This window comes from Macaca fascicularis, chromosome 16, assembly GCF_037993035.2.
Source record: "Macaca fascicularis isolate 582-1 chromosome 16, T2T-MFA8v1.1".
NCBI classification, from domain to species: Eukaryota; Metazoa; Chordata; class Mammalia; order Primates; family Cercopithecidae; genus Macaca; species Macaca fascicularis.
This window is the reverse complement of record NC_088390.1, coordinates 48345581-48357775: the sequence shown is the minus strand read 5'-3', so window position 1 is coordinate 48357775 and position 12195 is coordinate 48345581. Positions and strand designations below refer to the sequence as shown.

At 51.6% G+C, this 12195-nt stretch overlaps 1 protein-coding gene and 1 long non-coding RNA gene across 3 annotated transcripts in view; one reads left to right on the top strand and one right to left on the bottom strand.

Moving 5' to 3' along the window:
- LOC102131441 (uncharacterized) overlaps positions 1-12195 on the top strand; it is a 42881-nt gene that overhangs the window by 16092 nt on the left and 14594 nt on the right. The gene's annotated exons all lie outside the window — the stretch shown is intronic.
- The window catches only part of RNF43 (ring finger protein 43), a 66561-nt gene continuing 54435 nt past the window's right edge, over positions 70-12195 (bottom strand). For both annotated transcript variants that reach the window (XM_005583828.5, XM_074019196.1), the window contains 7 exons: positions 9681-9755; positions 9430-9561; positions 8690-8794; positions 6814-6975; positions 6180-6282; positions 3848-5203; positions 70-1374 (listed from right to left, as the gene is read on the bottom strand). In XM_005583828.5, the coding sequence (XP_005583885.3) occupies positions 1331-1374; positions 3848-5203; positions 6180-6282; positions 6814-6975; positions 8690-8794; positions 9430-9561; positions 9681-9755 (1977 nt within the window). In that variant the 3' untranslated portion in view covers positions 70-1330. The remainder of the gene's footprint in view (positions 1375-3847; positions 5204-6179; positions 6283-6813; positions 6976-8689; positions 8795-9429; positions 9562-9680; positions 9756-12195) is intronic.

Here is a 12195-nt window from a genome sequence, read left to right as displayed (position 1 = left end):
GTAGAAAGAGATGAAGTTGTTACCCTGAGTGACAGTCATGACAGAACAAAACCACAAGACCAGACCACATTTGTGGATAAATATATTAGCAAATAAATACATTTCTCAACATAGTGCCTGATTCAAGCGTCTGTCTGGTTCAGATATAAATACCCATGTGGGTGCCTAGGTGCTAGTCTCCCCACTAACTGAGGGAAGAAGGTTCCCAGGTGGGGTCCTGTGCCCACTTTGCCCCCATATTCACATTCCAAATGGGATAATGCCTGAGGGTCCAACAGTGGTCAGGCTGCCCTGGGGTGAATGTCACCCTGAGGAGGCCCCTCAGCTCTTGTCCACTCTGTAAGTGGCCTAGGCCAGACTTGTGCTCTAATCCACTCTCCTGTGGGTCCCTGGCCTATATGGCTTATACTGGGGAGCTGGGCCTCTAGGCTGTCCAAACCCAAGGGTCATACTTTACTTTTTCCTTTGTGGTCCCCATTCTCCATCCTTGCTCTGAGACAAAACTTCTCCCAGAGAAGAACTCTTTGTTGTCCCCGCTCAGGTGTAATTCTGCCTTTTCTACCTTCATTCCATCCTTCCTCTGCCCAGAGGAAGTCCAGCAGAAATTTCTCCTTTCCACCTGCTCTGGGACTCTGAGACAGGAAATCTTCAAGGAGGAGTTTTCCCCTCCCCACTGTTCTTACTCTCAACCCCCAGAGGAACCAAGGCTGCTGTACCCACCTCAGGGATAGAACTCCACACTATAGTGGGAAAGTTTCAGGGACCCCTCCTTTTAGTGCTCAGGGCTCACCTATGGTCCTGGTCCTTTTGGCAAAAAGGAAAATGATAGAACCAGGGTTGCCCATGATGTAGCAGCCTTACTGTGGAGGGGCCAAAGCTGGTGTGCAGAGTTCACCTGAGGAGGGAGGTGATAAGGTGTCATGAGTTCTGCTGAACCCACTGGCTGGTATGAACATGAGGCCTGGGGTGAGGGAGACCAAGTAGGGTTCGGGGAAGGAGCAGCACCTTTGTAACACCTGGCTACCCATAGCTAGCTTTCTGCCTTCAAGGGATCCAGCGCATACACGCCACAGGCAGCAGCTGGTTGCCTGGCTGGACATGGATTTGCTGCACTGCAGATGTGTTCTGCAGACAAGGTCTGGAGCTGGAGCAGGAAACGGTACCCTCCCGCCCTCCATCATCACCAGTCCTCTTCCAGTGCTTCTAGGAAGTATGGCAAAAAGAATGGTGTTTGCTGTGGTCCTTTCTTCTCCTGGGAGCAGGACTCTGTGCCAGGTAGGGCCCAAACGCATCTGGAGCGCACTCTTGGTTGGAGCTAGGCCTGAGCATCTCACACAGCCTGTTCACACAGCTCCTCGAGTTCCTCCTCTGAGCCTGTATTTAGAGAGAGGGGAGGAAAGAGGTCATTGAGGGTCAGGTCAGGCACCTGCTTCTCTCACCTGCAGCAGAGTGTGGCTGGGAGGGGACTACAGGGAGGGAGGAGGAGAGACTGTGTCTGGAAAGGGTCGTTAGATTGAAAGCTAAGGGGGCCCCAGTTGGGACACAGGGGAGAGAAAAACAAATCTAAAGAAATATATATAGCAACCAGTGTGTTACCAATACTTACTATTCATTTATTCACCCAATAAATATTTATTAAGCATTCGTTGTGAATTTGGTCTGCTACCATGTGCCAAACAGAAGACCAAAAAGAATAAGCAGGGACCTGGTAACCTTTTTGGAGAGAAAGTATGAAAGCAAATGGCCATTACGCCAGTGGGACAGGACAGGAGTCATGAGAGATGCATTAAGGAAGGAGAGAGACCAGGTCCAAGTGCAGCGATCAGGAAAGGCTTCTTGGAAGTGGGGATAAATGAGCTGATTCTGTAGAAATAGGTAAGAATTAGATTTATGGGAATAGAGGAGGCAGGAGTATATTCTGGGCTACAGGAACTACAAGAATCGTTTACCCAGTTTGGCTAAAGCATGGGCCTGGGGAAGGTAGGGAAGAGAGTAGAAAATAAGGTTGAGAAGGAAGCTGGGGGCTGGCTGGTGCAGGAACCTTTGAGGCCAAAGCAGGTTGGATTTTTCCTCTCTGTGGGCAAAACAGAACATTTGAAGATTTCTGGACAGTTTACTGTAAGGCAGATGACGCTGGCAGCAATAGGGAGGGTAGGTGAGCAGTGGAGCTGTGGCGCATAACTCTATGGGACATACTGGATGGGCAGCACTCAGTCTTCGAGGCCCTGTAAGAGGGAAGGAAAGAGCTGGGAGGCTCCTGCATGGATCTTTAGGGTATACCTAAGACACTGGCAGGGCCGTAAGTACTGGACTTGAAAAAACATGATAATGCTAGCTAAGATACAGTTAACAGAATCTGGCACTGATTAGATGTAAGAGGCAAGAAAAAGAGAGGCACTGAAACTAGTTCTGAGTTTGAGAGAAAAGGGAGATAGTGGTGTGGTACTGGCAGCACTCGAAGTACACACACGATAGGGTCTGAATGGAACCACAAACACATAGCCAAAGCTTGCAGTACATGGCTCTCTCCCCATGGACCTGGATGTCCTGATTGGCAAGTTCTATGTCCCCAGAGCCTAGTCTGGAACCTAGCACAAAGCAGGCATATAGTCAGAAGAAAAAAAAGGAGGGAAAGAGGAAGGAAACAAATAAATGCATGAATGGATGAGAGCAGCTCCCAGGTCCTGCATGAAGAATTCCTACACTGAAGAATATTTCAGGACCTCTGGGTCACCTCCTGGGGTGGAAGGGCTCTAGTGAAGGCTGTATACAAAGAACTGTGTCATCTGCACAATGGGGGAAGATGGGGAAGAGTAGAAGGTGGAAGGTCCTGGGTGGAAAAGAGAGATATGTGGGCAAGTAAATACCATGTTAAAGTTGAGAATTTACATGATCACCATTTGTTATAGTATAGGGATGCACTGAATCCCCAAGAAATTAAGGTCAGTCTTATTAATCATGATGCGTCAAAGGGAAGTCCTCCTGTTGTTTTACCACAGGGGAAGAGAAGAAAACCTAAGGCCGTACAGGGCTGCTGGGGACCACCTGTGGTTTCTCTCTCTCTTTTTTCTCGTTACTCACGTAGCTCTTCCTATATAGCCTCGTATTATGGTTATGTGTAATTATTTCTACTATAGCTCTCCCCAAGGAACACTTCTTGGCCTTCTTTGTATTTAGAACTAATACTGAGCTGTGAGCATTGGTAGAACTAAACCAGTTATTAAAATATAGAAACACTTACGTTTGAGCTGCTACCCCAGACCACTCCAAGTGCCTCTTTTTTTTTTTTTTGAGACAGAGTCTCACTCTGTTACCCAGGCTGGAGTGCAGTGGCACCATCTTGGCTCACTGCAACTTCCGCCTCTCAGGTTCACGCGATTCTCCTGCCTCAGCCTCCCGAGTAGCTGGGATTATAAGTGCCCACCACCATGCCCGGCTAATTTTTGTATTTTGAGTACAGACCGGGTTTCACCATGTTGGCTAGGTTGGTCTTGAGCTCCCAGCCTCAAGGGATCCACCCACCTCAGCCTCCCAAAGTTCTTGGATTAAAGGCATGAGCCATCACACCCAGCCTTCCAAGTGCCTTTCTGATGCCTCAGCCACACCAGCACCTCCCTGGGACTTCTCTGTGATCTGCCAACTAAAGGGGTAGCACCTGGCAGAGCTGGGATGTTCCTGCACTCTAGTCAGCATGATATGCTGTCCTGATGGTTAAGTATTTTGGTTGTCACCTCTGCTGTATCCTTCTCAGCTTCCATCAACCCTTTGTTGGCTGACTTCACCTGTCCTGAAATATGCAGCTCTAGTCTCCTCTCCTTACCACATCCACTTCCCCCTGAAAACTCACCAGGCTGGGCCGACAGCACCTGGCAGTGTGGATGAGGGCATGGTCTGCCCTCTGCGGTGTCAGAACTCCATTCAGAAGGCCCCTCCCCAGGTGGATGTGGTTCCGGGGACCGGTGAGGAGTCAGACACAACCACACTGGCTGTGAATTTGAGTAACAGGGGCCTGGAGTTTCTGGTAGTAGCCTCCTGTCTAGGCCTGGAGGTCCAAAGATCAAGGGGTGTGCCTCTGGGGACCAAGAATATGCCACGCTGGGGGTGAAATGGGGAAAAATCTGGCAAGCTGGGTGCACAGTTGCATCCTGGGGCCGAGAACCAGGGGTGGCCTCGGAGGGACACCCCCGCCTTTTCCTCTGTGGGTGTCGGGCAGACAGGCTGGATTTTTGCAAGTTGAAAAGACTGCTGGTACTGAGGCAGATGCTGGAGGCTTCAACTGGGCCAGGGGCTGGCTCAGGGAGGGCCCTGGGGCGCTGTGGGTTAGAGAGCCGCCCCGAAGGGACTGCTGAGTTGGATCTGGTGACATGCTGATCAGGAGAAGCTGGCTCCGGCTGGGGCTGTGTCCGAGGAATAGGAGGCCTGGACGAGGGGACCCCAGTTTCTGGGCCAGGCTTCCTGCCATGCCACTGGAACCGCTTTTTGTAGTGGTGGTGCCGGTGGCGGTGGTAGTGGACATGGCTGGAAACCTGGGTTTCCCCTGTGGGCACCACCGAGTCCAAGGAACGAGGCCGAGAGGTCACGCTAGGGTGCATGTCCACTCGCTGGGGATCCCCTTCAGGGCTGCAGTACACTAGGGAGTCGAAGTCACTGCTTAGGGAGCTGCAGAAAGTAGAACTGCTTCCATGGACACCCTGTAGGCTGATGTCCGTGCAGTTGACCACGGAGTCACTCGAAGAGCCATGACAAGGCCCTGAGCTGGAGTCACTGGCTGGCCCATCTGCCAGGTACCCACTGCGTTCTGTGCAATAGCTTTCTCCAGATCCGCTGCTGTCAGGGGGCCTGGCCCGGCGTAGGGGCACTGGGCGAGCAGCAGGGTGCTGTGAGGTGGATTGGAGGTGGCTCAGTCCCCAGCCTTGTGCATAGGGGTGCTGGGCCCCTGCCAGGCGCTGCTGCTCTCCTGGAGCCCGGGGATGTGCAGCTCTGGGGAGGCGGTGATGCCGAGGGCCCATGCCTGGCTCCTGGGATGGCAGGAAGGGACCAGGTTGTGGAGGCCAAGCCACTGTACTCTGGGAAGGGCCCAACAGGTAGGCAGCAGGGAGGTGGTAGTGGGCATGGCCAGGATGCTGGCGAATGAGGTGGAGTCTTCGACCTGGCTCTTGGTAAGATCGAGAGGGTCCCAGGGACTGGGAAAATGAATCTCCCTCTGGAAAAAAGAACCAAGAGCACAGATGTTTAACTCTACAAACCTACAGAAAGACATGGCTGTAGCTAATCTATTTGACCCTGGGTAGCCTGTGAGCTCAGAGTTTGGGGGACTAAGGACGTGCCTAACCTGCCTGGGCTCTGGGACTCCTTCGTTCCCTCCAGTCAGGCTGTCTGCCCGGGGAGGGCCACTGTGCGCATCAATCCCTCATCCTCCCATCAGCCATTTGGAGCTCTTTCACCCAGGGCCACTGCTAGCCCATAGGGCACCCATGGGTACCTTAGAAAAAGGGTCTCTTTTCTCAAGATATTTATTTCACTTTCATCTTTTATAAAATTATCTTAACATACTGATTTTGTTAGAATATGATATTTTATTGCCAGAAAATTGGAATAATAAACATACAAATCGCCAGATTTAGAATCAACAAACTTGCCATGAAATACAAATAATTTTTACAATAATAAAGATATCTACATGCCAGGCGTGGTGGCTCATGCCTGTAATCCCAGCACTTTGGGAGGCCAAGGTGGGCAGATCACCTGAGGTCAGGAGTTTGAGACCAGCCTGACCAACATGAAGAAACCCCATCTCTACTAAAACTACAAAATTAGCGGGGTATGGTGGTGCATGCCTGTAATCTCAGCTACTTGGGAGGCTGAGGCAGGAGAATCGCTTGAACCCAGGAGGAGGAGGTTGCAGTGAGCCGAGACTGCACTCACACTTGCACTCCAACCTAGGCAATGAGAGCGAAACTCCGTCTCAAAAAATATAAACAAACAAACAAACAAATAAATTTACATTGTGAATGACCCTTCACCTCAAGTGAGGCACTCTGGAGCAGTGTACAGCCTATACAGCTATGGTGGCAGTTCTGCTTTCTCGCCAGCTTCACGGCTGCAACCCTTTCCCAAAGGGAAGCCACATTCTAGATCTGTCTGCCTACACATGGGGGAGCCCTTGGCCCACCTCCTACCTATGATGTTGAACATGCAGAGGGGGCAAGTCCGATGCTGATGTAACCACGGGTCCACGCAGTTACGATGGAACTCATGGAGGCAGGAAATGACCCGTAGCTCCTGGAGAAAAAGAGGGGGTCCAAACCAAAGGTTTCTGTAGCCATAGGAATTGCCAGGAATCAGAACATTCCCCAACTCCCTTAGGCCTCTCCTTCTTGCTATTATCTACTTGTAAAAGACCTCACAGTAGAATAGGAATGGTATGAGCTTTGGTATCACATAGACCTGGATTTTGCACTTAGCTGCATGACTTTGGGCAAATTTCGTAACAGACAGTTTTCTGCTGTAAAATGAAGATAAATGAATCGAACCCCACCCTTCATTGCCATGGGTCTAAAATGAGATAATGCATCCAAAGCACCACTGCAGCCTGGCACGTGGTACACTCTAAACAAAAAATAGTGCTCTTTCACTGGAAGGTCAGAAAAGTGACCAAACCTCAGGCTGGTCCCTGATCTCTGCCTCATGCAGGATACATGGGGAAACAGATGTAGTCAGGGTACCCATACCAGACCCTAGGCCTGCCCACCCCTCCCCCAGCTTCAATCTCCCCAGGCTGGTCATGGAGGTGAATCACAAGACCTGCCTTACCTGCCCCTCAGAGAACTCCTCCAGACAGATGGCACACACAGGGGCTGAGCTGCAGCTGCTCCCTGAGTCTGGCCACTCACCCTGGGCCTGTCTGCAGCTGGCCTGGTACCTCCTGGTGGCCAGCTGGCTGATGGCCCAGGCTGTTCTCTGCTGAAGTGGATCCTGGGAAGAGGAATGAGGCTCAGATTGGGGCATGTCAGATTGGGGCATGGGCTCCCCTTCCCTCCCTCTCTAGACCCCAGCTTGGACTCCGTTCCCAGTCACTCAGGTAGATTACATGGCCAGTTGAACATCCTTGGGAGTTCGTCTCCTCGGAGCTCATATGTGGCTCTGCCAAGCATGCCAAGCCCTCCCAAAACTAGCCGGGTATGGTGGTGCAGGCCACCCACCTGCTTATACCATTAGCTTTTCTTCCTTTGATGACCCATGAGAAACTTTTTATCCAACTGCTGCTTGACATTTCAACTTGGATATCTAATAGGCATTTCAAACTTACATGCCTCATCCTCTTAACCATGGGTTAATCTCTGACCACATACCTGTCTTCCCCGTCTTCCCCATTACAGCAAATAGCAATTCCATTCTTTTAATTGCTCAGGCCAAAAATCTTGGTGCCATCCTTGAGTCCTTTCACAACCCACAATCAATCCATTACTAAATCTGTTGGCTTGGCCTTCAAAATGTACCCAGAACCTAACTATTGCTCATCACCTTAACTGCCACCTTCCTAATCCAAGCTACCATTATTGTCACCTGGATTCCTGCAATAGCCTCTTAGCTGGTGTCTCTGTTTCCAGCTTTGCTTCCCTGTAGTCTATTCTCATTACAACAGCAAGAATGATCATATTAAAACTTCAGTCAGATCGTGATGCCACTTCTCTCACAACACTCCAGTGGCTCCTGTTTCACCCACAGTAAAAAATAAATGGCCTCAACAGTCCAATATAACTGGGCCCCCATCAGCTACTCTGCCGTCTCACTCTGTTCCAGTCACAGCCTTCATGCTGTTCCTCAGATACACCAGACACATTTCTGCCTTAAGGCCTTTGCATTTACTGTTCTCTCTGCCTGGATCCCTTTCTCCTCAGATACCTGCACAGATCACTCCCTCTCCCATTTAGGATCTTTGCTGCAATGCCATCTTCTCAATGTGGCCTTCCCTGGACTTGATTTTAAAAATGAACCCTGTTCTGGCCGAGCGCGGAGGCTCACGCCTGTAATCCCAGCACTTTGGGAGGCCGAGGCGGGTGGATCACGAGGTCAAGAGATTGAGAACAGCCTGGCCAACATGGTAAAACCCCATCTCCACTAAAAATACAAAAATTAGCTGGGCATGGTGGCGCACACCTGTAGTCCCAGCTACTCACAAGACTGAGGCAGGAGAATTGCTTGAACCCAGGAGGTGGAGGTTGCAGTGAGCCGAGATCATGCCACTGCACTCCAGCCTGGGCGATAGAGCAAGACTCTGTCTCAAAAAAAAAAAAAAAATTAACCCTATTCCCTTACATTCCCTTCCCACTTTGCTGTCAGCATTATCATTTTTTCTCCATAGTACACACCACCATCTAAAACATTATAGATTTTACTTATTTAGTTTGTTTATTGTCTGTTTTCTCCCTCTAGAATAAAAGCTCTTTGAGGGTAGGGTTTTTTGTCATCTTGTTCACTGTACTACCCTCAGCACCTGGTGTACTTTTTGAATGTTTGAGTAATATAAGGAGAGGCTGCTGGAAATCAACAAAGACAGATGCTGGGGTATTTCAATGTAAATGGTTTCACAGGTATAAAGGTGCCTTCCTCACGTACTCCTTCCTTCTCCCCACCCACCCACACACGCGCAGACGTTCACCACCACCAAAGACCCCACACTGCTCACCGGCCTGCTGTGGCGGGGGCGGCACCGGATGCGCAGCACCGAAGCCAGGATGATCACAAAGATGGTGCCCACCACTGTCAGAAGGATCCACACATCATAATCTGGCTGGGGAGTGAGCAGAGAGGGAAAGGGCCTTACTTCCAGGAGGAGAAGAGAGGGTCGTACTTCCAATTCGGGAGGAAACACAGAGGCCCGGGAGGCACATAGCTAGCTGGAGGTTCCCTTGAGTCCTCCATCTGAGGGGATAGGGAGGAACCTGCAAGTGGGATTAGGTGGGCCCTCCCTACCCAAGGGCACTCAGAGTGTCTTCCGGATGTCAGCTGGGAGAAGTACTATCTCAAAACCCATGTGCTTGGGGAAAAAAGAGAAAGGGACCCCTCTGCAAGGTGGGAGTTTCTTGCCAGTGAGCAGCTGGAAGAGGTTCTTGGCCAGTAGAGAAGCCCCAACCAGGGCTCGTGGATCAGGGGACCAGGGTTTCATTCTGGCTCTGCTATTCCATGCCATGAAGCCACAGAGCTGTAAAGAACTTTAGAACTCATCTGTCCTGATCTGTTCATTCTGTAGGTGAGGCCCAAAGATGGGGAAAACTTGCCCAGAGGCACACAGCTGATGGATGAAGTTGGACTGGAGGGTTTCCAGGATCTCTCTCAGCTCCAGGAGTCTAAGGGCTTTTGGTGGGAGTTGCCACAGGACAAAGTAGGGATAGCGCAGGGCAAGGTCTGGAGGTCTAGTGTGCTTACCCAGGCTGGGGGCTCCTTCAGCTCGATCCTCACATGGGCCTTTTGGTTCTTGTATACAAACTCCATCAGCTTCTCAGCATCATTACCCCAGATCAACACCACTGGCCAGGTCAGCCCCAGCGGCTGCTGCAGCTATAGGGGGAAAGTGCCCACAGGACTGCTGTGACTTCTCCCTGCCCTTCCCTCTCCCCTGAGAGCTTTATCTTCCTCCATCCAGCCCCCTCCTTGAACACGCAAATGTCCCTGGGTACCTGCTCAGCAGCAGCTCGATCCTCAGTGATGTCAAAGAGGACAGCACTGGCTCCTCGCTCACCCGCCATCCGGGCCTGCAGAGGCACACAGTAGAGGTTGGGCTAAGGTCAGGGAAGGATAGAGCCCACCCACGGTCTAGCCTCACCCCTCACACATCTATCCCTTCCTAGGATTTTGCCCACACCACACCTCTGCACACTCATATCTACCTATGCAAGGCATCAGTGGGTCTAGGATCTCCTCTTCTGCCTCCTGAGCTCACTCAGGTCCCCACTGCCTTCAAGGGATAATATCTAGTTTTTCCTTTTGTAATAGAACAAATCCTTAAGGGGGGTTTACAGGGTGCCAGGTGGTGGACCTGGCTCTAGGACAAAAGACAAATAAGACACAGCTCCTGTCCTCAGGGTACAATCAGCCTGCCTTCACTAAGAGGTGTGAGCACCAAGAGCAGGAGTGACCTGCACCCCTTAGAAGGAGAAGAGAGAGGAAGAAGGGGACAGCAGAGAAGTAGAGCTCTCCTTCAGAGGGAGCTGGGCTTTCCAGGGCCCAGCCCTGCCTGCAGGGCATCTCCCCAGCTCAGGCAAAGGTCTAAGAGCCTGGGACAGCACTCTCACCCAAGGCCGCCATCACAAAGCCCCAGTCTCAGCCCATCTCATGGGCTCCCTCTCCCTGCCACACTCTACTTTGCCGAGTCCTTCTCTGGCTCCAATTCAAGGACTTAGAGGAGTCCCTGTCCAGTGGTTTATCTTTTGTCCTCTCCCTTAGGGCAGCATTAGAGACAAAAGTGGGGAGGGACTCGAAGGGCTAGTCCCAGATCAACACCACTGGTCAGGTCAGCCCCAGCGGCTGCTGCAGCTACAGGGGAAAGTGCCCACAGGCACACCTGCATGTTCACCAAAGGCTCCAAGAGCCAGCTTGAGGAAGCAGAATCTAGCCAACCAGGCAGAACAGATAGCAGCGCCAGAAAGAGAACAAAAAGCAGGAATCCAGGGGGTGTGCGTGGGGAGGGGAGTAAGGAAAGGAAGATAAGAGCTAAAGGTGGGGGGAGGGGGGAGGCACAACAGCAAACAACTAACAGGCACTGTGAGGAGTTGCTCCTGGCCTTGGCCTGGGGCCTCCCAGCCCAGCACAGCCACCCTCCAGCCTTCCTCCCTAGGGCAAAGGTTCATCTTCTAATGGCGTCAGGCTGTGATTTTACATCCCTGGGCACTGCCCCCACCCTCCAAAGTCTCTGGGGTCTTCCCACAGGCATTGAAGGAGTTAACCCTCCTGCAAGTAGTGGTGGCAGCAAGAAGAGCCAGTGCTGGGACTTACTCACAGGCTCAGCACTTTGATCTCTGCCTGTCTTCCCAGGGAGAGCCTGTCAGGGCAGGTCTCCTGCCAGGCAGGCTAGGAGCAGCTCCTCTCCTTGCTCCAGCTCCCTGCTCTCCACTCCCCAGACAGTGGCAGGGCCCAGGGGGCCACTCAGAGCCCACGGCCTGCAGGCAGAGGAGACACTCAAGTGGGGCCCCATTTTAGTCAGGTGGGTAACTTTCCTTCCTCCCCCAGGAGCTAGGCCCAGCCTAGGGCCCAGGCTTACCAGGCTAATTGACTGGAAATTCACAGGACCCGTCAATTCCAGAATGGAAGTGCTGAAGGAGTTGAGAGGTTCGTGGCTTCCGTCTTCCCTACTCACTTCCTCCCAGGAAGTCCACCCCATCTAAGCTACTCCAGGCAGGTAGAGACTTTCCAGTCTTCAGAACCCTCCTAACAAGGGTATGGGAGAAGTACCAGGGGAAAAGGAATCCCTGATAGGGAACCCTACTGGTGATCTCCTATTCCAGGGATTTGGCCAAAGGACAGGAGAGGTCACCCCAGTAGTCACAGAATTGGGACTCCCAGGCCTCGGTTTTCACATCCCTAGAACAAGACCCTGGACGCACCCTGGCCTGGAAGAGCATGAGGAAGGGCAAAGATTTTCTTCTTTGGAGATTTTGTTATTTCCCTTCCCCTCTCTCTTTGAAGAATTGGGGTAGGAACAGTGGAAGGCAATTACTGTGACATTCAAACACTCCAGCCCATTACAGCCCATAATTACAAAGTTGTAAAAGTGATCAAAGAGCCCAGAGCATTGGCCAACAGGGGAAAACAAACAGGACTTTCAGGCAGTGGGTCCCTGTGTCCAGAATTCTAGGAATAAAAAGCAAGATTTGGGACAGGTAGCAGTCCAATCTAGGGCTATCTATGCCTCCTGTCCACCTGCAGGAGAAAGTAAGTGGAGGCAAAAAGGAAAAAAAGTACTTCTTTGAGGACTGGAATTTGGAAAGCAGAGAGAGGATAGGCAGGCCCTCAGGACAGGAAGGCAGTTTTAGAAAGAATCCAGAGAGCTCTTTGGAAGCTTCAGAGTTGGCCAGCCCTAGGGGCAGCAGGCAAGGCTGCCACAGCCTCTAGCAACAGGAGCCATTACAGAGAGAACAATGTGAGTGAGTTGGCAATTCTGCCTCCTACTTGCAGGACTCACTGGTCAGCTGCTGC